Source organism: Taudactylus pleione, unplaced genomic scaffold, assembly GCF_031769625.1.
Source record: "Taudactylus pleione unplaced genomic scaffold, aTauple2 ptg001573l, whole genome shotgun sequence".
NCBI classification, from domain to species: domain Eukaryota; kingdom Metazoa; phylum Chordata; class Amphibia; order Anura; family Myobatrachidae; genus Taudactylus; species Taudactylus pleione.
This window is the reverse complement of record NW_028285970.1, coordinates 3615267-3639644: the sequence shown is the minus strand read 5'-3', so window position 1 is coordinate 3639644 and position 24378 is coordinate 3615267. Positions and strand designations below refer to the sequence as shown.

General features: G+C 42.5%; 1 protein-coding gene across 2 annotated transcripts in view; it reads left to right on the top strand.

Annotated features, from left to right (window-relative positions):
- TRPM6 (transient receptor potential cation channel subfamily M member 6) overlaps window positions 1–24378 on the top strand; it is a 187545-nt gene that overhangs the window by 46386 nt on the left and 116781 nt on the right. For both annotated transcript variants that reach the window (XM_088464054.1, XM_088464053.1), the window contains exons 12-18: window positions 94–243; window positions 8122–8402; window positions 10528–10756; window positions 14962–15117; window positions 16054–16188; window positions 18826–18954; window positions 21668–21919. In XM_088464054.1, the coding sequence (XP_088320180.1) occupies window positions 94–243; window positions 8122–8402; window positions 10528–10756; window positions 14962–15117; window positions 16054–16188; window positions 18826–18954; window positions 21668–21919 (1332 nt within the window). The remainder of the gene's footprint in view (window positions 1–93; window positions 244–8121; window positions 8403–10527; window positions 10757–14961; window positions 15118–16053; window positions 16189–18825; window positions 18955–21667; window positions 21920–24378) is intronic.

The window sequence follows — 24378 nt, the reverse complement described above, 5'->3', positions numbered from 1 at the left end:
CTAGTAAATTACTGAAAGGGTCGGTATGTGTGGGTGTACTCTCTTATGGAAAACGCATTTCTTGTACTTATGCTTATGTGCTATTTCTACCAGAGGACTGCCCACAGTCCCACCAATGACCTGGCACAGAATGCAACTCCTCTTTCCATAAACCAGAACAGCCAGATGAACAGCAAGCTTTCGTCACCGGAGAGTACCTTGCATTCCCAGTTCTTCAGAACAGCCCAGCCTTATAAACGCAAGGTGATCCTTCCAAGTTTTAGATCCTGTTTAATTGAAAACGTTCTGCTAGAATCAGGTTTCTAATCTGCCACATGCACGTACAGGACTACGTATGGGAACAGGAATTCAGGGTATGATTTATAACAGAAAGTAAACACTGTAGTTTTAGATAGAGTATAAGCATGTATTCCTTGTAATCATTATGTTTTTGTCACATGTTTTAACTACTTTTAAGAACTAAGACTTACATTACAAGATGAAATGTACATTCTTTCATTTACTTGATATCATAAAACTAGTTTATAATTAATATTTAAAATTAAAAATTGGTTAGCCAGATTCACTTGCCACTCACAGTGAACGTCACAATGACTGAAATTTAAAGATGAGCAGAGGTCCAGTGTGTGCGGTCAGTGGTGGGTCAAACAAGTTGGCAAAATGCACCCTAACCTATCCTGCACATGAGCCCAATTATCATTTTGCTCAGTACCATTTAAAAATTTCATCCAGCGGTGCTCCAACATGCTAAACTAAGCAGTGAGCCTGTAGTCAGTGGCGTATCTATAATGGGTGAGCACTAAGCAGTGAGCCTGTAGTCAGTGGCGTATCTATAATGGGTGCAGTGTGTGCGGGGCACATGGGCCCCCGGGTCCAAGGGGGCCCCGCACCGCACACACTGCACCCATATTTTTTTAAACTTACCTGTCCATGGTCCCGCGTCGGGTGTCAGCACTGTTCAGAACACCGGAAAAATGGCCGCCCCAGGGGCGTCTTAAGAGAGGAGGGGGCCCGTGTGCACTCCCAGTTTTTGAAATGAAAACTGAAAGGCACCCATGTGACCTGAATGCTATAGAATACATCCCGCAACTTTCCTAAGTCCCAAATAAAGTAAAGTAGGAGTGATATGAAACTATTCTTACTACTCCTGTTAATTTGGGAACACCATGGGGTGGGATTGTCTTCGCATGCTTGCCGGTGTTGGTAATGCCGGTATGCATGACGATCACCGCAAAAGGACCGCTCTGTCGGTAAGAGCGGCCCTTTGCGATGGAGGGACTTCTGGGTCTATGACCCAGAAGCCCCTCCAGCGTCCTTCTGCACATGTGCAGAAGGACACGTGCGTCGCAGGGGTTGCCGGGAGGGATCCGATTGGCTCTCTCTCACAGCACTCTGCGGAAAGAAACCCATAGGCTTCTATGGGTAATGCTATCAGGAAGATGGAGTTACCCACAGCAACCAGCTTGGTGCATGTGAGAAATGCAGTCAAACCCACATTTATGGGGTTTGACCGCATTTCTCACCTTGCTGCATCCCTGAGTCTCACATATATGGAGTTATTGGAACCAAAATGTTCTTTCCTCATTACTCCTTACTAGGGGTGTGCACCGGCCACTTTTCGTGTTTTGTGTTTTGGATCTTTCTTCGTGTTTTGGATCTGGATTGGTTTTGCCAAAACCACCCTTGCGTGTTTTGGGTTCTGGGTTTTGTGTTTTGGATCTGTATTTTTTTGAAAAAAAGCATAAAAACAGCTAAAATCACAGAATTTGTAGGTTTTTCTGCTCCTATGCTATTATTAACCTCAATAACCTTAATTTCCACTCATTTCCAGTCTATTCTGAATACCTCACACCTCACAATAGTGTTTTTATGTCCAAAAGGTTGCACCGAGGTAGCTGGATGACTATGCTAAGCGACACAAGTGGGCGGCACAAACACGTGACCCATCTAGGCGTGAAACTGCAGTGGCAGACAGGATGGCATTGAAAAACTAGGCCCCAAACTGTACATAATGCAAAGAAAAAAAAGAGGTGCAAGATGGAATTGTCCTTGGGCCCTCCCACCCACCCTTATGTTGTATAAACAGGACATGCACACTTTAACAAACCAATCATTTCAGCGCCAGGGTCTGCCACACAACTGTGGCTGAAATGATTGGTTCGTTTGGGCCCCCACAAAACAAGCTGGCAATTTATCTGTCCCTGCACAAACTGGCTCTACGGAGGCAAGATGTCATCCTCATCCTCCTCATCCACCGATTCCTCACCCTCTTCAGTGTGTACATCCTCATCCTCACAGAGTATTAATTCGTCCCTGCTGGAACCACAGGTCCCTCTGTACGTTCTGGAGGCTGGTCTCCCTGGAAGAGTTGATAATTCATTTTATGAACATCATCTTCTCCACATTTTGTGGAAGCAACCTCCTACGCCTTTCGCTGACAAGGTTCCCGGCTGCACTAAACACTCTTTCGGAGTACACACTGGAGGGGGGGCAACTCAGGTAAAATAGAGCCAGTTTGTACAGGGACCTCCAAATTGCTTCTTTTTCCTGCCAGTACAGGTACGGACTGTCTGACATGCCTACTTGGATGCTGTCACCGATGTAATCCTTTAACAGACAGACGCACGCTTGTCGCTGCTGCTTTGAGGATTCAAGTGCGGCTACAGCCCACACAATTCACAAAGACAGAAAAAAAAAAGAATATTTTTATTGTTTGTGGAGCACACTTTGAGGGTTACACCACCCTTTAACAGACAGACGCACGCTTGTCGCTGCTGCTTTGAGGATGCAAGTGCGGCTACAGCCCACACAATTCACAAAGACAGAAAAAAGAAGAAGAATATTTTAATTGTTTGTGTAGAACACTTTGAGGTGTCACCACCCTTTAACAGACAGACGCACGCTTGTCGCTGCTGCTTTAAGGATGCAGGTGCGGCTACAGCCCACACATTTCACAAAGACCAAAAAAAAAAGAACAATATTTTAATTGTTTGTGTAGAACACTTTGAGGTGTCACCACCCTTTAACAGACAGACGCACGCTTGTCGCTGCTGCTTTAAGGATGCAGGTGCGGCTACAGCCCACACAATTCACATAGACAGAAAAAAAAAGAACAATATTTTAATTGTTTGTGTAGCACACTTTGAGGGTGTCACCACCCTTTAACAGACAGACGCACGCTTGTCGCTGCTGCTTTGAGGATGCAAGTGTGGCTACGTCGCACACAAGTCACAAACACATTAAAAAAATAGTTTTTTATTTTTTGGAACACTTTGAGAGTTACACCACCCTTTAACAGACAGACGCACGCTTGTCGCTGCTGCTTTAAGGATGCAGGTGCGGCTACAGCCCACACATTTCACAAAGACCGAAAAAAAAAGAACAATATTTTAATTGTTTGTGTAGAACACTTTGAGGGTGTCACCACCCTTTAACAGACAGACGCACGCTTGTCGCTGCTGCTTTAAGGATGCAGGTGCGGCTACAGCCCACACAATTCACATAGACAGAAAAAAGAAGAATATTTTTATTGTTTGTGTAGCACACTTTGAGGGTGTCACCACCCTTTAACAGACAGACGCACGCTTGTCGCTGCTGCTTTAAGGATGCAGGTGCGGCTACATCGCACACAAGTCACAAACACATTAAAAAAATAGTTTTTTATTTTTTGGAGCACTTTGAGAGTTACACCACCCTTTAACAGACAGACGCACGCTTGTCGCTGCTGCTTTAAGGATGCAGGTGCGGCTACAGCCCACACAATTCACAAAGACAGAAAAAAAAAGAACAATATTTTAATTGTTTGTGTAGCACACTTTGAGGGTGTCACCACCCTTTAACAGACAGACGCACGCTTGTCGCTGCTGCTTTGAGGATGCAGGTGGAATCTAGACGGGATTTGGAACCGAGGACACACTACCTCCATCAATTGTCTAAATCCCACTGCACTAATGTCGGATACCGGACGCACGTCTAACACCAACATAGCAGTCAAGGCCTCAGTTATACGTTTTGCTTCAGGATGACTGCTGTCGTACTTCATCCTCATCGCTAGGGACTGTTGGAGGGTCAATTGTTTAGTAAAAGTAGTGATGTTCCTACTTCCTCTCTGGGATGATGAACAACTCCCAGCAGCAGCAACAGCTCTAGGAGGAAGTGGTTCTTGATCTTTCCCTATTTTATTTTTATCGGAGAAAGTTTGGTCCTCCATTTATGTTATATTGATATATATATGTGCGGCTAAAGCGCACACAAACACAGAAAATATTATTTTATTTTTGCTGGAGAGTAGTGCACTTTGTGGGTTACACCACCCTTTAAGAAATGAGCCAGCCGGCTCTTTACTTATGGGACACAGGCGCACGCTTGGCGCTGCTCCTTTGTTGATGCACGTGCAGCCACAGTGCACACAATTCACAAACACAGAAAATTATTTTTTTTTTGGTTTGGACTGGAGTGTACTTTCGGGGGTTACAGCACCCTTAACGGTCAAGCCAGCCGGCCCTTTACTTATGACACAGGCGCACGCTTGGCACTACTTTGTTGACGCACGTGCGGCTACTGCGCACACAATTCACAAACACAGAAAATAATTTTTTTTTTGGTTTGGACTGGAGTGTACTTTCGGGGGTTACAGCACCCTTAACGGTCAAGCCAGCCGGCCCTTTACTTATGACACAGGCGCACGCTTGGCACTACTTTGTTGATGCACGTGCGGCTACTGCGCACACAATTCACAAACACAGAAAATAATTTTTTTTTTGGTTTGGACTGGAGTGTACTTTCGGGGGTTACAGCACCCTTAACGGTCAAGCCAGCCAGCCCTTTACTTATGACACAGGCGCACGCTTGGCACTACTTTGTTGATGCACGTGCGGCTACTGCGCACACAATTCACAAACACAGAAAATCATTTTTTTTTTGGTTTGGACTGGAGTGTACTTTCGGGGGTTACAGCACCCTTAACGGTCAAGCCAGCCGGCCCTTTACTTATGACACAGGCGCACGCTTGGCACTACTTTGTTGATGCACGTGCGGCTACTGCGCACACAATTCACAAACACAGAAAATCATTTTTTTTTTGGTTTGGACTGGAGTGTACTTTCGGGGGTTACAGCACCCTTAACGGTCAAGCCAGCCGGCCCTTTACTTATGACACAGGCGCACGCTTGGCACTACTTTGTTGATGCACGTGCGGCTACTGCGCACACAATTCACAAACACAGAAAATAATTTTTTTTTTGGTTTGGACTGGAGTGTACTTTCGGGGGTTACAGCACCCTTAACGGTCAAGCCAGCCGGCCCTTTACTTATGACACAGGCGCACGCTTGGCACTACTTTGTTGATGCACGTGCGGCTACTGCGCACACAATTCACAAACACAGAAAATAATTTTTTTTTTGGTTTGGACTGGAGTGTACTTTCGGGGGTTACAGCACCCTTAACGGTCAAGCCAGCCGGCCCTTTACTTATGACACAGGCGCACGCTTGGCACTACTTTGTTGATGCACGTGCGGCTACTGCGCACACAATTCACAAACACAGAAAATATATTATTTTTTTAGCACTTGGGGGGAGCACCCCTGATGGACAGAGCACCCCCTGGACAACACTGCAGCACTCCTTTAGGACTGGGACACTGCACAGGACTTTGGAGTGGACACAGCCCCTATGGAGAACTGACTGCACAACACAGTCCAGCCAGCCCCTATGGACTTTGAAGTAGTGGACACAGCCCCTATTAACAACAGCAGCACAGCACAACACAGCCAGCCCCTATGGACTTTGAAGTAGTGGACAACAGCAGCACTACACTACACTACACTACACAGCCCTAACTCCCACCCTCCCTCTTCACTGTCCACAGCCGAGTGAGAAAATGGCGCCGACGTGGGTACCTTATATAGGATCCAAAACCCGCGAGACTCGGAAGGCGGGATGATGACGTTTTGCCTCGATTTCAGATCCGAGTCAGGCGGGAAAAGTCGAGCCTGATTCGGATCGGACTCGGATCGGGGGGGCTCGGGGGGGTTCGGATTTCAGAAATCCGAACCCGCTCACCCCTACTCCTTACATGATTTTTTAAATGCTAGTAGAAGCAGGTTTTTTTGTTATACTGTGAACTGCCAGTGTTGACCCATTTAATATTCAAATTCATCCGAATCCAGGCAGCCAGGGCTCGATGCACAAGATCTAGACCAGTGCAGATTTGGGGCAGTCCTGTCTAGTACCATTGCATAGGCTGAATATGGATAAGCCATGGTCATTGGACTGCACTGAGACGAGGGGATATTGATTTGGGGTGTATATAGTTCTCAAAATTTACCCCAGTTACCATGTTTACTTAGTGTCCGATACATTCGACCCAAGAAAGCTAATCTAAAGCCTTCTCAGTGTCTAGTGCCAAGAGTACAAAGGGAAGTTTCAAAGGATTTTTCATGTCATTGGATAAGGGGTCTATAAGGCACTTACAGTTGTATGAACATTTTAATTCCATACCAAAGCTTTAATACATGTTCCTAACTTTACTTTTTTAAATTCAATCGATTTGTTTTGTTTTTATTAATTTTATTTTTAATCTCTTTCTTTAGATGAGTATTATCAAACTGAGGTTCTTGGCAGATGATGACTGCATTTTTAAAATAAAGCCATAGACGATTGAGCAATCAGAAACTTTTACGCAAAAGTCATAAATTTAAGAACAGTAATAACACATGAAATATCTAGTTCAAGTGTACAGCTGAGAAGCAAGTTCAGGTTTATTTACTACAAGTAATAAAACGTAACAGGGCAAGATGAACGTGTAAATATGCTGTAATTGTAGATTCTAATCAAAATGAGCCAATAAGCTGTAAAAGATGTTCATTTAATAGTCACAGTGACAAAGGTTCAACACTTGGCAACATGAATCCTGAACTATTGCAATGTGAAATCATTTGATGAATTCTGCATTATTTATATACAAAAACAAAATACAGTGATATGGGGACACCTTTCTTGCAAATAGAGGGCAACATTGGCTTAAAAGTTTGCATGGAATAACAAAGTATATCATACTCCTTCTGTAGTAACTACAATATATCAAACTAGATGCTTTTTTTAGATGATTCTTATACCAAGAAGACCGTATTGCATGTAAAGGTGCCCACACACTGGACGATTTTAGGCACGATTTGCAGGAAAATGATGCATCATTTAAACAAATCGTGCAGCTTCCAGGAACGATAACGATCTGATGCGCGGTCCCGCAGGTCGTTTGTCGTATCTTCAGATCTTACCTATTGCAGGTAAGATCTGGCAATCTCCTTAACGATGTACTGGAAATGATTAAGGACGCACGATAGGTCATTAGTCACATTGCACAGTTTAGCAAGATATCGTCTGTCCAGGAGTGCCGGTCAGTTGCCCTGGGAGTTAAAGGGAAATCGTTGACGACATCACATCTTTTGCGAGTTGTCCAGTGCGTGGGCACCTATACATAGCATTCATCTAAACTGAATTAGTAACAAAAAAGATAAATCAACAATACAGGCGTACACATTTGGAGGTTCTCCTTGTATGATATCACACCCAACGGGCCAAATGTAATAGGGTGAAAGTTTATAAAATGTTAGAGTTTTCTCACACTTTTAAACTCGGCCAATGTGATAGAGTCCGAGAACAAGGCAACAGAGCAAACTCGCATGTTTTTCATACTCAAAAAACTCTCACGATTTAAACTCTCATCCAGATGTTTTCCCATTTTGAAGATAAAACTCGATCAATGTGAGAGATTACTGCTAAACTCTCACATTTTGTAAACTCTCACCCTATTACATTTGGCCGCCCAAGAAGTTAGAATACTCACAAGAAACTAAAATTGATAACCAGAAAAATGTATGAAGTTTTGTGATTGGGACTTTTATTGTATGTTTACACAGTTTTCTACTAAATATATTAATGAAAATAAATTTGATATATATTATAGCTCATGAAGTAGGGCTGTAATCCTATCAGGAATCTTACTATTATGGCTGTGTATTAGGCACGTTCAGTTCTCTATTTGATTCTTTTTGTGTGTGCTTTTAGTTTGAAACCTTTACTTCAGTTCATTGTATCTAAATAAAATATTTTGTTAAAAGGAGAAGACTACGGATACCCAGAAATCGAAGAAGAAACCCAAAGATGACACAACCTCCACAGAGGATCATGAGCTAGCTGGTTTTATTTATCCTTACAATGACCTCTTGGTGTGGGCGGTGCTGATGAAGAGACAAAAAATGGCCATGTTCTTCTGGCAGCACGGGGAAGAGGCGATGGTGAAAGCATTAATTGCCTGTAAACTCTACCGGGCTATGGCACATGAAGCGAAGCAAAGTGAGATAGTGGATAACACCCCAGAAGAGTTCAAGAAATACTCAACGTATGGGTCTAAAGATTGTTATGTTATTTATTAACATTGCGGTATGGTACAAATCTGCACAAAAAACATAGCAACCAATAAGTAGTCTATTGCCTACTGCAAATTAGACAGTGACATTCTGTTTAGTAGATGTGCCTTTTATTGCAGAGTTCCTTTTTAGGGCAATGTTAATAAACCACTCTATATTTCTCTTAGCACTATATATCTAAATGTGTGATCCATTATATGTGCAGTTAGTTATAATATTATTCATTTTGGTTAAATAGTGTGTGACAGTACATTCACAGTGTAGTCATTAGTACATATTGTCATTAAGCACATGAATACTGTTCTTATGTCAACACTGTTAGAATGTCGACATACTGTTGTTCTGTCTTAACCCTAACTCTGGGTACACACTAGACGATATGTCATCCGATCCGGCAGACCGGATGACATATCGGGCACATCGGTCAGTACGTACCCGCTATGTCGCTGACTATGCATGCTCCCACACGTCATCAGCGACATCCCTGTCGGACCTGCATGCTGGTATGATGGGAGATATCGTGAGTGGGGGCCATGCTGCCGAATGCAGGTCGGGATCCCGGCTCCAGTATCCCGACTGCCGACATCCCAAAGGTAAGTATCGGGGTGTTAGGGGAAGGTTAGGTTTAGTTAGCAGGGTTAGGTATTAGGGAGAGGGTTAGGGTTAGGCACCGGGTAGGGAGTGCAAGGATTAGGGTGTGGGAGGGGGAGGTTAGGTTTAGACACTAGGGGGGAGATTAGGGTTAGGCACCGGGGAGGGTGGGTTAGGGTAGGGGTTAGAAAAATACTTACCATGACTTCCTATGGGTGTTGGGATTCTGGGTGTCAGGATGCCTCTGTCGGTATTCTGACCAGCGGAATCCCAACAGCCAGGATTTCATACCCAACCCAACATTTTGTAGGTGTTGACATTAATTATGTCAACATTTTAACTATGTTGACATCATTAATGTCAACTTTCTGCTGTCAATATTGTGAATGTCATAATAGTCAGCGGTGACATGGTGACTGCATACCGTTCAGCATTCCACCTCTTGAGTGTTCGTCATAATGGGGTTTATCTTTGAGTAATTGGTATTCTTACAATTCATTGCTGATTTGTTTTCCAGAACACCCATTTAAATAAAAATTGATTACTCTTCTCTATAATAATATTTGTGCAATTGATAGTTTTTATAAAAATAAAAACATACTTGTCCCTCCAGGAAAGGGCAGCAAAGTAGGCACAGTATGGGGTGTGGCACGGCACAGGTGGGGGGTGGCTCTGTGGCATGTCATTGTGGCTCCACCCTCGCCCCCCCTAAACAGTGTTGATATTACAAGCATTGTAATGCGGGGCTACAATGACACAATTCAGTGCAAATCAGGGAAGTGGGTGGCATCGGGCAGATGCAGGCAGCTGCCAACAACAACTCTAGATCGGGAGACTTAAATACTCTTCCGTGCGGCCGGTAGCACCACCCAAGTTTCGGGAGCCTCTCGGCTGTTCCATGAGAGTAGCAAGTATATTAAAAATGCACACATTTGAATTTAGATTGCAAACAAGGATGCTTACAAGACTTATTAAGTAGATTGCAGAGCATTCAGAGTGGCTGTTGTTTGGTGGGGGTTTTTTATATGCTTTCCTCATTCTTTAAGAAGCCACATTGTATGTATTGTGAGACATCATATGGCTGTAACTATAACGCTCGTTTACCCTAATCAAAAATATTTATTAGGTGAAGGCATTTTATTTTTTCTTATCCAACATATTTTAGTGACCTTAAAGCAGAACTACATTTTATGATAAGATGCATTATTATTTGAAAATTACTTACAGCAATAACCACATGCTACAGCTATCAATGGTCCTGCACCGTTCTCCAGACTGTGCCCCCCAGACAGTGACCTTACACAATATACCAGCACAGTGCCCCTCCCCACATAATATAGCAATGTAAATACTCTGAGTATGGTCCAAAAAATGTAAAACATTTAGGGATATATAAAATAAAGATCAAAGTGGTATTTTGTCTGTGCTTGGAAATTGTAGATGCTGATTCATGATTTCTGTAATTTCCATAAGGCAATTCCTTGAATTTCTATTTATCTTGCTTAGAGAATTTGGCCAGCTGGCTCTGGACCTTTTAGAAAATGCCTTCAAACTAAATGAGCAAATGGCCATGAAACTTTTGACATATGAGCTAAAGAACTGGAGCAACTCAACCTGCTTAAAACTAGCGGTATCATCGACTTTGCAGTCCTTTGTGTCCCACACCTGCACCCAGATGCTACTGACAGACATATGGATGGGCTGCCTGAATATGAGGAAAAACTCTTGGCTCAAGGTGTTGTTCAATAATTAACCAACAAACTTGTAATTTATTTAGTTGTGTTGTCTGTTCTGATAACTGTTTGGAGGGTACATGAAGAATGTTTAATTTACTTTTGTGTTACAGCTGTTTAGTCTCTAGTCACTTTTTTAGTTGCCAGCATTAAGTTAGCCATTTTTCTGAGTAGTTATAAATACTCATCAGTACTAGAGTGTAAGTAACCTTTGTACTGACAGGAGTTTTATAACTATATGTTTTTCATCAATCTACCAGTTTGCAGTACAATAATGGCATGAGATCAGTGTCAAACGAACTTCTGCCCCCATCAGATACCAATTATAAAATGCCTGTTGCATGGGCACTTTGTATGCTAGTGTTTTTCCATCTAGGAATGCACTGCATTTATTCATCTGATTTCGTCCCATGGTGACAGTTTCACATGAAAGGGGAATGCTCTTCTCCTGTCATGTAGGGGTGATTAAATTCAGAAAATATCACATGCAAACTTTAATTGCTACTGTGTGACACTGTCAAGGGAGAAACATCCTGCTGTTTTAACTGTCACCACAGGGGCGAGGGGACACTATGGGGGAAATTTACTAAGCAGGGGGTTCGAAATCTTGGCGGTTTCGATGTGGCTTACCGGCAGGATTTCCTAAGCTGAAACCCGCTGCAAACTCGCAGAAAAATTTCATTTTAGAATATAATTGAACATCTCATGACCATCACAGTTTATACCATTATAAGTATAGAAACCTCATATTTACTAAGCGACGGCTTTACATACCACCTCAGACCCCCACAAATAAAATTAGTGAAGATCATTTAAACATGTATGATGCTATTAATGGACCTCGTGACTAATTGAATCGGCCCCTATGAATGTTAGCGCTTTCTTAACTGGATAATAGACCAAGGTGCACAGTTTTATAGTTGATTATGCTCAGTAATGTGTGTTAACTACTGTACATTACATATGTGCTATAGTATGTACAGATGTGTCCACATACATCTTACTTCCTTGTGTGTTAAACAGCCCTTCTAGTCACGCCATGCCTTGGTGTGACTTAGTAGCGCTGAGCGTGTTTTCGTGTGACTTTTTACCTTAAAATGCATCATATTTGCATAGTGTGGTGAATAGGATGCACAATCAGCTACTACTGATTACAATAATATGCGGCATGCCTATATTCTGTGTGCAACTATGGGTGCGTCTCTATGCAACAGAATATACTGTAGGCATGCTGCATATCATTGTAATTAGCAGAAGCTGTTTGTGTGTCCTATTTGCAATGCTTTGCAAATAAAATGCATTTGAAGGTAAAAAGTCGCATGAAAAGATTCTCTACGCTACCGAGTCACACAGTGCTCACACGTTATGTTTAACGTGACTTGTGGAGAATGGAGGTAAGATGTATGTGGACACATTTGTATAGTATGTTGAGGACAGGATGTATAAATCTTATCTTTAAGATTAGACAATTATTATGTACTATAGAGTTTTAAATGCATGTATTTTATACGTGTATAATGGTTTAGTGCCTGTCTGAATTTGAGTGAAAGGTTCTATAAACATATATATTAGAAGAATACTAGAAATCACCCTGGCATTTAAAGCACACAGACCCATCTTAGGGACAGCACCCAGCATGTCACATCATGTCATGCCTTACGTCCATCCTATTGAGCAGAGCACCGGGGCCAGAGTTGATTGGCCAGGATTCCGTATGGCTCAGCAACCTTTTCTTTCGGTGGTGGTGGTGATGGTAGGGGGAGCTATCACATTTTAACAATACAGACCCCTACCCACATTTTATTCCTGACTCCTACTTTTTAGTCTACACTCTTACATTACAAATATAATTGAACTTAAAACAACATGCAAGTTTACATTATTCTCTGTTATTAAAATGCACACTTCACAGCTCATGCTGCAGTGGATTCAAACTACAAACCACATGTGCCATACACAGATATTTAATAGGAGAACTACAGTATCTTTAATTATATAGTGTGCACCTGTACCATGGTAATTATAGCCTTCACTGACTTAATCCACCAGATTGCTCAATAGACCAAGCAAGGGATTTAAACACTAAACCTCCTATACTGTATTCAGACACGTAGAGGTATATTTACTAAAGTGCGGGTTTACAAATGTGGAGATGTTGCCCATAGCAACCAATCAGATTCTAGCTATCATTTTCTAGAAGGTACTAGATACATGATAACAAGAATCTGATTGGTTGCTATAGGCAACATCTCTGACTTTTGTAAACCCACACTTTAGTAAATGTACCCCATAACTTATGAGTTATTAGTAAAAGTGTAATGCATAAGTGCACTTTGTCAATAATAACTTTCATTTAAATGCACCTGTATTTAAAACACACAATGCTCAGCAAACCAATGCAGGGACTTGAACTTAGAACCGCAGTAAGTTACTTAACACATTAATTGTTTGCTTCTGTGTAGCAACCCTCGTAATTCTTACTAATTCTAACTATATATAAGCTAGCTGTAAATGTTAGTTTAGACCACTGCGGCTAAGAATATTTATGTAGTGTCTGGCTGCAAGCTTGTAGGAGGCACAGAGCCAGTCCCTGCTGCCCTCCTACTAGCCAGCAGCTGCAGAATACACAGAATACACAGAATACTGCAGTACATAGGATTGTGAGTTCAAATCCCCTGCTTGATGAGTATTGTATACTAATAATGTCTAGGAAACAGGCCGTATGCGATTATAAAAAGGTTACTTTGAATCCACACCACGACTGGGGTCAAACCTCACCCATACTTTAAAAATCTCATAAACATATGGGACTGCATTTATTTCTACAGCCAAGATTGTGCAGGATGTAATATAAAATGTATTTGTGTGAACTAGCGACAGTAAAATTGTCTCCTCCTTCCCCCCACCCACCCAACCACACCACACCATACTGTCTCTATAACTTACCCCTTTGTGACTTAGTGTAATTTTGCTCTGGTTACAGCACATTTTGACTTGTGCCATTTCAAACACTGCATCCGTAATGGAGATATTTGCTTATTTTTAAAGCCTATATAATGGCACTGATGTACAGAGCTGGATGTAGCACTGTTTCCTTCTACTCAGTTTATGATTATTTTGATTACCCTCCCTGACAAGTATTGTAGAACCAACTACTGTTTATATGACCTCTTAGTTATTGTTGTTAGCAGGGCCGGATTGTGACTAAAAATAGGCCCTAGCATTTAAAGCACACATGCCCACTTCATGTCAGCACCTGGCATATACTCCTACCCTTACTATTCCTGACTCCTCCCACTTCTTAGTCTATGCTCTTACATGTATACTTGCAGAGGACATCATGCAGGGGATTCAAACATGTGCCATAGTCAGACATTTGGTATTTGGTTGGTTCTGTTAGGTATAGCTGGCACTTCATTGGTGTAGGTTACATACAAAGAAAAGGGAAAGCAGTTTCTCAATTGACCAATCCCTAGGTTAGCAGTTGTAGAGGATTAGATAGTGTCACTGTAGGAATTGTTTAGGGCAGAGGTGCTGAACACAGAGGAGGACACATCTGTGCACACCAAAGTAGAGCCGTTACTACACACATTGGTGCCCTGTGTACATAAAGAGCATTGGTGCTGCTATCCACAACTGAAGTAGTGAGAGCGTGCGCCGAAAAATCCAGGTGTGGTCTCGCTGGGAAGGGGTGTGATCACACAATAGTACCTTCAATTCAAATTACACTGCACAATAGTGTCCCTTATTCACGTTACGCCACACAGAGCCCATTCACGTTATGCCACACCCAGTAATGCCCCTTAAAACACATTGGCCCTGATTCAGACATGCTCGCTGCCGCAGGCAGCTCGCAGGTTCTGTTGGCGTGGTTTTTTTTTTAGTCTGGCCGCACGCAAAGCCGCCGGGATGTCATGCAGGCCGCACCACAGTGAGTGATAGGAGGGGCGGGTCGCTGGTGAAGGAGGAGGAACAGTGGCTGAGTGTGAAAAAAGGAGGGTGAAGCTGCCCTCTTCGGCGGCACTGGCCGTACTGGCCCATCTGGCCATCGGCCCTTCTGGCATTTGCCAGAACTGCCAGATGGGCAGTCCGGCCCTGGTTGTTAGTAGCTTGGCGAGTAGTTTATGAAGCAAATTTACTGCACTTTATGAGTGACATTGACCTACACTATCCATCTGATTTACATTTTTTGATTCTGTTTCTAAAGGTTATTTTAGGAATTCTGTTGCCACCCTTCATCTTGATGTTGGAGTTTAAGACCAAGGCAGAAATGTCTCACGTGCCTCAGTCACAGGACTTCTACCAGTTTGCTAGATTTTATGTAGACACCCCCCCTCCAAATACAAGGTTGGAACAGATAGCGGTGAGTAAAGCTCCTCTTCATTAATAGCTTTATCTAAATTTAAAGGACCAGATGCAAAATGAAAGAGTTCATATAGTCAATAAATATAATTTATAGAGCTGTTTAACAATGTTATATTGTATCTATTATAGAACCGCTCATCTTATGAACCTGTGCTCCTGTATCATTTGGGGGAAGGAAATAATAGAATGTAATGTCTATGGCAAATTATATTACATTTTAAAAATTGACTTTTTAAAGTAGCCACTTAATGAAAAAGGCATCACCAGATGAAATCATTTGAATTCAGCTATAAGTGTTTAAGCATATTACTGGCATTTAGTGCAGTTTCCTCTTGTGTTGTTATACAATTACTATGTGTTGTTCATACATTTAATTCAAATCAATGAAATGGCTTTATGTTTGTTGCTTTGACTTGTTCATTGTATTTAAAATACACTTGCATGTATAAATCTGCATGATCGTACACTGACTTTGGTTTTACAGGATAAAACTTAATTTGCTCCTGAGGTTGATCACTGTATTACAATCGTTCCCAAACATTCTTGAATCACAATACCCTAGAGTACCAGCATTTCTGATGGCATTCCTAGGCGAAATGTTTTTTATTGAGAAGTTCAGCAAAAATGATTAAATTAACCTGTTAATCTTGGGTTCAGGTAAGTGGTGGTGGTCAGGGTTTTGCTCCTCTTTGTCCACATATTTTATGATTGGCAGCTACCAACACTGGTTTTGCCTACCACATTGGCCATAAGTAATTTTATTTGGTCCTAGACCACCAACCCGTGGCACCACTGCAGGAACCCCACGACGTTTGGAAACACTGCTTTAATAGATACAACACATACTGTATAGTGGGACCATTACTTAAACATGATGTGTATCTTTCTAAACTATGGTTTCTCCCAACACTTATAAAAATACATTTCTTTTCAGCAAAACTTTGATGAAGAAAATGGATCAAAGGATGCAAGTAAAGGAAAGAGCTTTAATGTGCAAGGAAACCTTTCAGTAACTAGGAAAGTTCGTGAGTTCTACAATGCGCCTATTGTCAAGTTTTGGTTCCATACTGTAAGTTACTTTTTCTGTAACTTTTTTTAGTGATGGTGGAAATAAATGCAGTATATGTTATACTATTTTTATGAGTTATATAAAGATATACACTATTATTGATTGGAAAAAAGCATAATTCCTTTAATGGCGTTCTCAATGCTGTGAAGTTAGTTATTGGCCATGTTTTCAGCTGTGATGGAGAAGGAAAGGAGATCAATGAAATACTAGTGGCTGTATGAGAAGGAGAGCAAGATAGGTACATATATTACAGCTACCTGCAAGGGAGCATCTAAGTACCTGTGAATGGCTATTTTTGGTTACCCCACTGTTGTTGTGACACCTAGTACCAAAGATGCTATTTACCATAACAAATTAAAGGTATGAGATCTGTCCTTGAATAATTGGCTCTTGGACGTTTTCCATATACAATAAGACATGTTTAAGTACTGTAGAGCACCATGCTTAAAATCGCTGCAGGCACATTTAAAAATGTGCTATACTTCCCAAATTACTGTTTCGGATTTAAATTATAATAGCACTGCTCATAATAGTAACACTGTAGCATAAACACATAAATCATCACCAAGTATATTACTGCACATACAGATGTAAAGAAGCGTTAAGTTCATAGCTATTGCATCACATTACGTATTACATAATGCACTGCATTATTTCATGAAGCACATAGTATCGTGTTCTGATGTTCCAATTACATAGTTTACATGCAGTACCATTTCTACCAACAATAGAGCAGGATTTCCCATTGAAATGTGTATTGTGAAAGTCATTAATTCAAAAAATAATTTCCTTGTTAAAATTAATAAAACGGATAGCATTTTTCTCACAATAGAAATATCAAATACGAATGCTATATCTTGGGCTGCTAATACGGGGGGACAAGGAGTGCGGATGCCACTGCAAAACCTGCAACCGGCACCATGCTATTTCAGCTTGAGATAGGCATACTATGGGCCTGATTCAGTAAGGATCGGAATACGCTTATACGCACGCTACGCAGTTGCTAATATCAGCGGTGAAATGCAAATGTTTGCAATCGCATTGCGATCACAGCCTTACATAAGGACACCCACTTCCCCTCACTCACATCCGTATACTTGGGCAACATAGCGAATGAATCGGTAACATCGGACCCATATGCACAGTTAAGGCAGGTCAGGCCTCACTCAGGAATTGCTAACTTCAGCGCACGCTATGAGGCCTCAGGCTACCTAAGGCCATGAGGTGGATCATTTATGCATGCCCATGCAATGCTGTTGAAACGCACTGGCACACCTGCGTTCACCCAACCACCCCCCCCCCCCCGTCACCACCCGCAAATGGCACTTCCTGGCAATCACTGTGCTCTGGGTCTGTGCACCCCCTACAATCAAAGTTTGGATTGCAATTGCTAGTCCGTAAGTGGATAATTTATGCACGCCGATGCAACGCTGTTGAAACGCACTGGCAACTACCAACTGTCAACTTTTAAAGTAATTCAATTAAAATGTAAAATTCCCGCAGACCTTGTTACCATTTTAATAAAGACAACAAGACTGTACCTGGCATCTTAAATAGGGCTGGTTTGTAAACCACAACAAAAAGATATTATATGCTTGATGGACAGCAGCAAAAATAATATGGTGTTTAATAATCTTCATCTAGAACATAATCTAAATGGAAATTAAATATCAAACCCAAGTGACAAACACTACTGCTCCTTACGGAGCCCTGCCACTGTAAATAGGGACCTAGAACTAAAGCAATCTAATAAATGTAGTGCTATGTTTTTGTGATGTCCCTTCTCCTGATGCATCCATATGCCAGCATCTGCAATACAATGCAGTGGTTCCCAAACCTGCTTGAATCACAGCGCTCTAGAGCATCAGCATTTTTATTGCTCCACCCCTAGGCCGAAAGTGTCTTATTGAGAAATTCAGCAATAATTAGTAAATTAAGTAAATTACCTGTCATCCTTAGGGTCAGTTATATGGTGGTGGACAGGGCTGTGCTTCTGTTTGTCCACATATTTTATGATTGCCAGCCACCATCACTGGTTTTGCCTATCACATGGACAATAAATACTTTGGTTTGGTCCTGGACCATCAACCCATGGTACCCCCCTTGCAAATGCCCCGCAGCAGCCCAGGGTGTCACGGCACCAAAGTTGGGAACCGCTGTATTACAGTACAAGTCTTCTACCTGAGTGCACTGTTATTTTTTATATACAACACATTTTCTGTCATTGCTGGACATGATTACTAAATGCCATTGAACTGAGTGGAGAGAAGCCTTGTGGAGCTTTCAGTGCAGTGTTCATTTACCATGTCTGACACATTTTTGCTTCTGAGGCATCTACACACCAGCATCTACAGTACAAGACAATAGCAGTAGGTTTTGTGCCTGAGCGCACTGTTATATTGTGTACAAGTACATATGTCCCATTTTCCATAATTACTGAATTAGAAAGAGTACAGTGTAATATAAATATTTGTACAATTACTGTATAAAACTGACCTGCATTTCATTTTACTTGGATACATAAAGTCACTGTTGTATTTTTTTTTCAGTTGCGTAATTGGATTAATTCACATGACAAGAGATAGCCAGAGCATTTAATTAATCTAATGCATATATTGCTTGTGTGATTATTTACAGATGGCATACTTGGGATTTCTCATGCTTTTTACTTATGTAGTGTTGGTGAAAATGGAGTCTGTTCCCAGTGTCCAAGAGTGGCTGGTTATTACTTACATGTTTACTAATGCTCTTGAGAAGGTCCGAGAGGTGAGTGGAGAACAGGTCTCCTTAATAAATACACAATGGTGAAACATACAGTATGGTACATGAATTACTTTGTCTTATATTACCATGAAGCACTCATATATTAACCCCTTCTCTTCTGTCATGTTGTCGGTCCGAGGACTGCTCTCAGATACATGACCCCATCTATCTCACTAAGAAGTGGTTACAGCCAGAGACTCTAATAGGACGTGAATAAAGGGTGGTGAACCGCGGTCACTGATATGACTGTGGGGGTGGATTGAGGCAGGAGGGAGAGGGAAAGAGTAATGGGGGGGGGGAAGAGAGGAGGGGGGAGGGGATGTGCGTGTATCTGGAGGTATGGGGGTAGGGGGTGTAAGAGTGCTGCGACTGTGGTAGGAGTACCTGTTCCTACCTAGTTTAGAGACTGGTAAAAGCTGGGTAACTTAAACCAATAAAATTACCTTGACCCAACACCACCGTCTACGTCTCTCTGTCATACAGATCACTCTTACCCAAGCACTTTACACACTGCCCCACCATATAGAGAGCGTGCCTTACCCAGCTTTTACCAGAGACTCTAATAGGGTCACAGATCGTGGAAAGGGTCGTTATGGACCGATATCTACAGTCACTGCTTCACTTACACTATTTCTGTGTAAGTGAGTGAGCCATGAGGACCTTCAAATGGCAGACTAGTTTGTCAAAATGGTGGAGAGTGTCAGGGTAGGCAGGGGAGGCGGTGCCTCCCCTGTCATACTCCCTCCCCTATCATACTCCCTGTCTTGCTCCAGTTTTGATATAAAAACTGTTTTTATACATGTGTGCCTCCCCAGCCATTGACCTCACACACCTCACTGGTGGTGACCCAGGAACTGTGTCAGTACTATGTTCCCCGGTGAACATTATAGTACTCCATTTGTCCCATTACCCATTATTGAGATACTGCTTGAGAGAATATCTATGGTTTTGGTTTGACCTTTAAAAAACTGTGCAGGGTCAGCAGTATATATTAGTAGTAATGGATTACTCTACCAGATACTTGGAAGCAATACCATTGCGCAATATGTCTACAAAGTCAATTGCTGTGGAACTAGTACATGTCTTTAGCAGAGTGGGAATACCTAAGGAAATCCTAACTGATCAGAGTACCCCATTTATGTCAAGAATCATAAAAGAGTTGTGCCTCCTGTTTCATGTTACTCAGCTTAGGACCTCCGTGTATCACCCTCAGACTGATGATTTAGTAAAGAGTTTTAACAAAACTTTGAAAATATGCTAAAGAAAGTGGTGGATAAAGATGCAAAATATTGGGATTATTTGTTACCCTAATTATTGCTGGCCATTACATAGGTTCCACAACCCTCCACGGAGTTCTCACCTTTTGATTTGCTGTATGGAAGACACCCAGGGAGATTGCTGGATATTGCATAAGAGACATGGGAGGGGCAACCCATTCCTTATAACATGGTTACTGAACATGTTTCTCAGATGCAGGAAAGAATAACTGCAGTGGTGCCAGTAGTGAGAGAGCACTTGGAACATGCACAACAGAGGGTGTACAATCGTAATGCCCAATTGTGCACCTTTGATCATGGGGACAGAGTGCTTGTTTTGGTTCCCATGGTAGCTAATTGTTTGGCCAAGAGGCATGGACCATTTGAAATCATGGAAAAAGTGGGTGAGGTTAATTATAAACTGTACCTGCCCAAGAAAAGAATGCCAGAACAGATCTACCATGTAAATCTTATAAAGCCTTGGAAGGATAGAGTAGCTCTGTCATTAACCCCGGTCCCTCCAGTAGCCACAGTACCTTTGGTTCCCGTAGTAACAATAGCCAAATTCCTCTCAACTATTCAATAACATGAGGCTATAAAATTTCTCAGAAGAAATAGAGATTTGTTTTCTGACATAACTGGTAAAACAACAGTCATTAAATATGCCATAATCACTGAACTAGGGGTTAAGGTTAACATAAAGCCCTATAGAATACCAGAATCCCAATTGGAATCACTGTCTAAATAAATATTACAAAAATTGTAGTGAGTGGTCAAGTCCCATTGTACTCATCTTGAAACCTGACGCCAGCTTGCGCTTCTGCAATGATTACTGTAAATTGAATAGTGTATTTCAATTTGATGCCTACCCAATGCCTTGTGTGGGTGAACTTATTGCTTAGTGCTGGGAACAGCACGGTATTTAATCACTCTAGACTTAACCAAATGCTACTGGCAAGTGCTATTGACAGAACATGCAAAAGAAAAGACAGCTTTTTCTGCACCAGAGGGGCTGTTACAATGCAAGATGTTGCCTTTTGGGTTACATGGGGCACTCCCCACCTTTTAAGAGGATGATGGATAAGATTATAAGGCCCCATAGACAGTATGTTGCTGCTTATCTTGATTACGTAGTCATTTATAGTCCTGATTGGCAGTCTCACTATCCCAGGGTACAAGCATTGTTGGACTCCATCTGTGAGGCAGGACAGACAGCCAGCCCAAAAAAGTGTTGCTTAGAAATGGAAGAGGTGAAGTGTCTTGGTTACACCATAAGCAGAGGTTGATAAAGCCCCAACTGAGGCAGAAAAGGCTTTTCAGGCTTTGAAGGTATCGTTGTGCACCCAACCAGTTTTTATGACACCTCACCTTCAATGTGAATTTGTGGCGCAAACTGTACCAAGTCATTGCTTTACATTTCTCTGTAAATATCTGTTTGATATTTTATTTTCTGCCTGTAGGTTCTAATGTCTAATTCTGGAAAATTCAGTCAGAAAGTCAAGGTCTGGCTACATGAGTACTGGAATCTGACGGACTCAATAGCAATTACTTTATTTGTTACTGGCTTCATCTTACGCTGGGCTGATCCACCTCTCCACACCGCAGGAAGGATAATATACTGTCTGGATATCATATTTTGGTATACACGACTTCTAGATTTCTTTGCTGTAAATCAGCAAGCTGGACCTTATATTACTATGATCGGGAAGATGGTAAGGGTTTAATATACTACAAAAACAAACTACATGTGTGTCCCATGCTGACCAAAACAAAAATGTGTACAGTATGTGCCTGTCAGGAGGCTGCTTCACCCCTGCAGCAATACGATCTTATATAGATAAGGATCAGTTGCAGCTTCTGATTAGCTGATTTCGGCTATTGTCTGATTATGTCAGTGTTACTATTTGTACTGTGTCTGCTGCAATTTATGTTTTTATTTATTTGTATTATTTGCAATTGCCTCTGGTTTAAATGTCTTTTATGTGTTGAGTGTGACTTCATTATTTATTAATAACACTATCCAGACATAGACAGACTGTATCTCTTCCCTCATGTGCTTCTCCTTACACTTTCTTCTTCTCCTTTTGTTTGTTTTTTGTGTAAGGTGGCACTACTGGGGGCAGTACTAATGGGGGCACAACTACTGGGGGCATACTGCAAGGGGCACAACTAATGGGGGCACTTCTAATGGGGGCATACTACAAGGGGCACAACTAATGGGGTAACAACTACTGGGAGCACTTGTAATGGGGGCATACTACAAGGGGCACTGGTAATGGGGGCATACTACTGGTGGCACTACTAGTGGGGGCATACTGGTGGCACTACTAGTGGGGGCATACTACTGGGGACACTATTAGTGGAGGCATACTACTGGGGGCACTACTAATGGGGGCATACTACTAGGGGCACAACTAATGGGGGAACAACTACTGGGGGCACTTCTAATGGGGGTATACAACTGGGGGCACTTGTAATGGGAGCATACTACTGGGGGCATATCGATAGGGACACAGCTACTGGGGGCATACTACTAGGGACACTACTACTGGAGCCATACTACTGGGGACATTACTACTGGGGGCACTACTACTGGGGGCATACAACTGGGGGCATACTACTAGGGGCACTACTACTGGGGGCATACTACTAGGGACACTACTACTGGGGGCATACAACTAGGGGCACTACTAATGGGGGCATACTACTGAGGGCACTGCATAGGGGGCACTACTACTGTGGGCATTGTGTAAGGGATACCACTACTGGGGGCATCGTGTAAGGGATACTAATGCTGTGGGCATTATATAAGGGGCACTACTACTGTGGGCATTGTATAAGGGGCATTACTACTGTGGGCTTTGTGTATAAGGGTCATTAATGTGGACATTGTGTAAAAGGTGCACTACTGTGTGTCGTAACATAAATAGGAGACACTACTTTATGGTGTAATGTGAATCAGGGGCACTATGTGCGGTGTAATGTGAATAAGATCGTGCACTGTGACTCATTGGTCCGTAGCCTACTGTGTAAATAAGTACTGTGACTCTGCTGGCCGTACCCCACTGGGTGGGTGGGAGGGCCCAAGGACAATTCCATCTTGCACTACCTTTAATTTCTGCCACTGCTGTGTGGCATACTTTCATAGATGTGTTTTAAACTGTGGTGTCTGTGCCACTGCTCTGACGCTTGGTAACCAGTCAGCTCACTGCAGCCTTTGGCCAATAATGGTGAAAACTATAATTTAAACTGTGAGGTGGTCTAAATTGACTGTAAATGACTGTAAATTAATGTTATTGAGGTTAATAACACTCTAGGATGAAAAAAAAAGCCGGATTTATTTGATTTGTAGCTTTTTTTGGAAATTTTTGTAAAAAATTCTAATCCAAAGCCAGTCACCACAGTTTGGCAAATCCAAATCCAAAGCCGGACGGCGAATTAGAACCAAATCCGGCAAAAATGGTCCAGTGCACATCACTACTCTTTACTCCACAGAAGGGCACCTAATGCTGGGTACACACTGACAGATATATTGGCCGATCAATTGATCGACCAATGTATTTGCTGCCCGTCGGGCAGTTGTACCCGCGATATGTCTGTGAATGTCAGCATTCACCGACATATCGCATTGGCTGTGCTGCACAGCCGATGGCCAGAATGTCTGCAGACATATCTGTCCATCGGCAGGTGTGTACGGGCGGTCTGCAGACCGCCCATACACACACAGCGGCAGCCGCGAGGAGGGATGCGGGACATGCCCCCTGTCGCCGGGACCTGCGGGCAGGCACAGATGATGGTTGTTCAGTGTGTATGAACAACCATCATCTGCAGATATATCTGTATAGTGCAGGGGCATTTCTAGAGAGGAAGGGGCCCATGTGCAGTCTCCGATATGGGCCCCCTCCTCTCGGTCCGGCAGCCGGCAGCGCACTGAGCGGTGCGCGGCCAGCGCTGCACTTATAGACTCTGGGCACTACAGTGTGCCCAGAGTCTATAGCGCATGCACAGGTCACCGGGGAAAAGGCAGCGATGGCCATTTTAATTGTACTGCACATGCGCAAACGACGGGAATAGGGCCGCGGCAGCCATTTTTCCAGCCATCTTTACAGATGCAGACACCGGAGCCGACTCCGGAGAGGTGAGTTTTATGGGTGCAGGGTGTGCGGTGCGG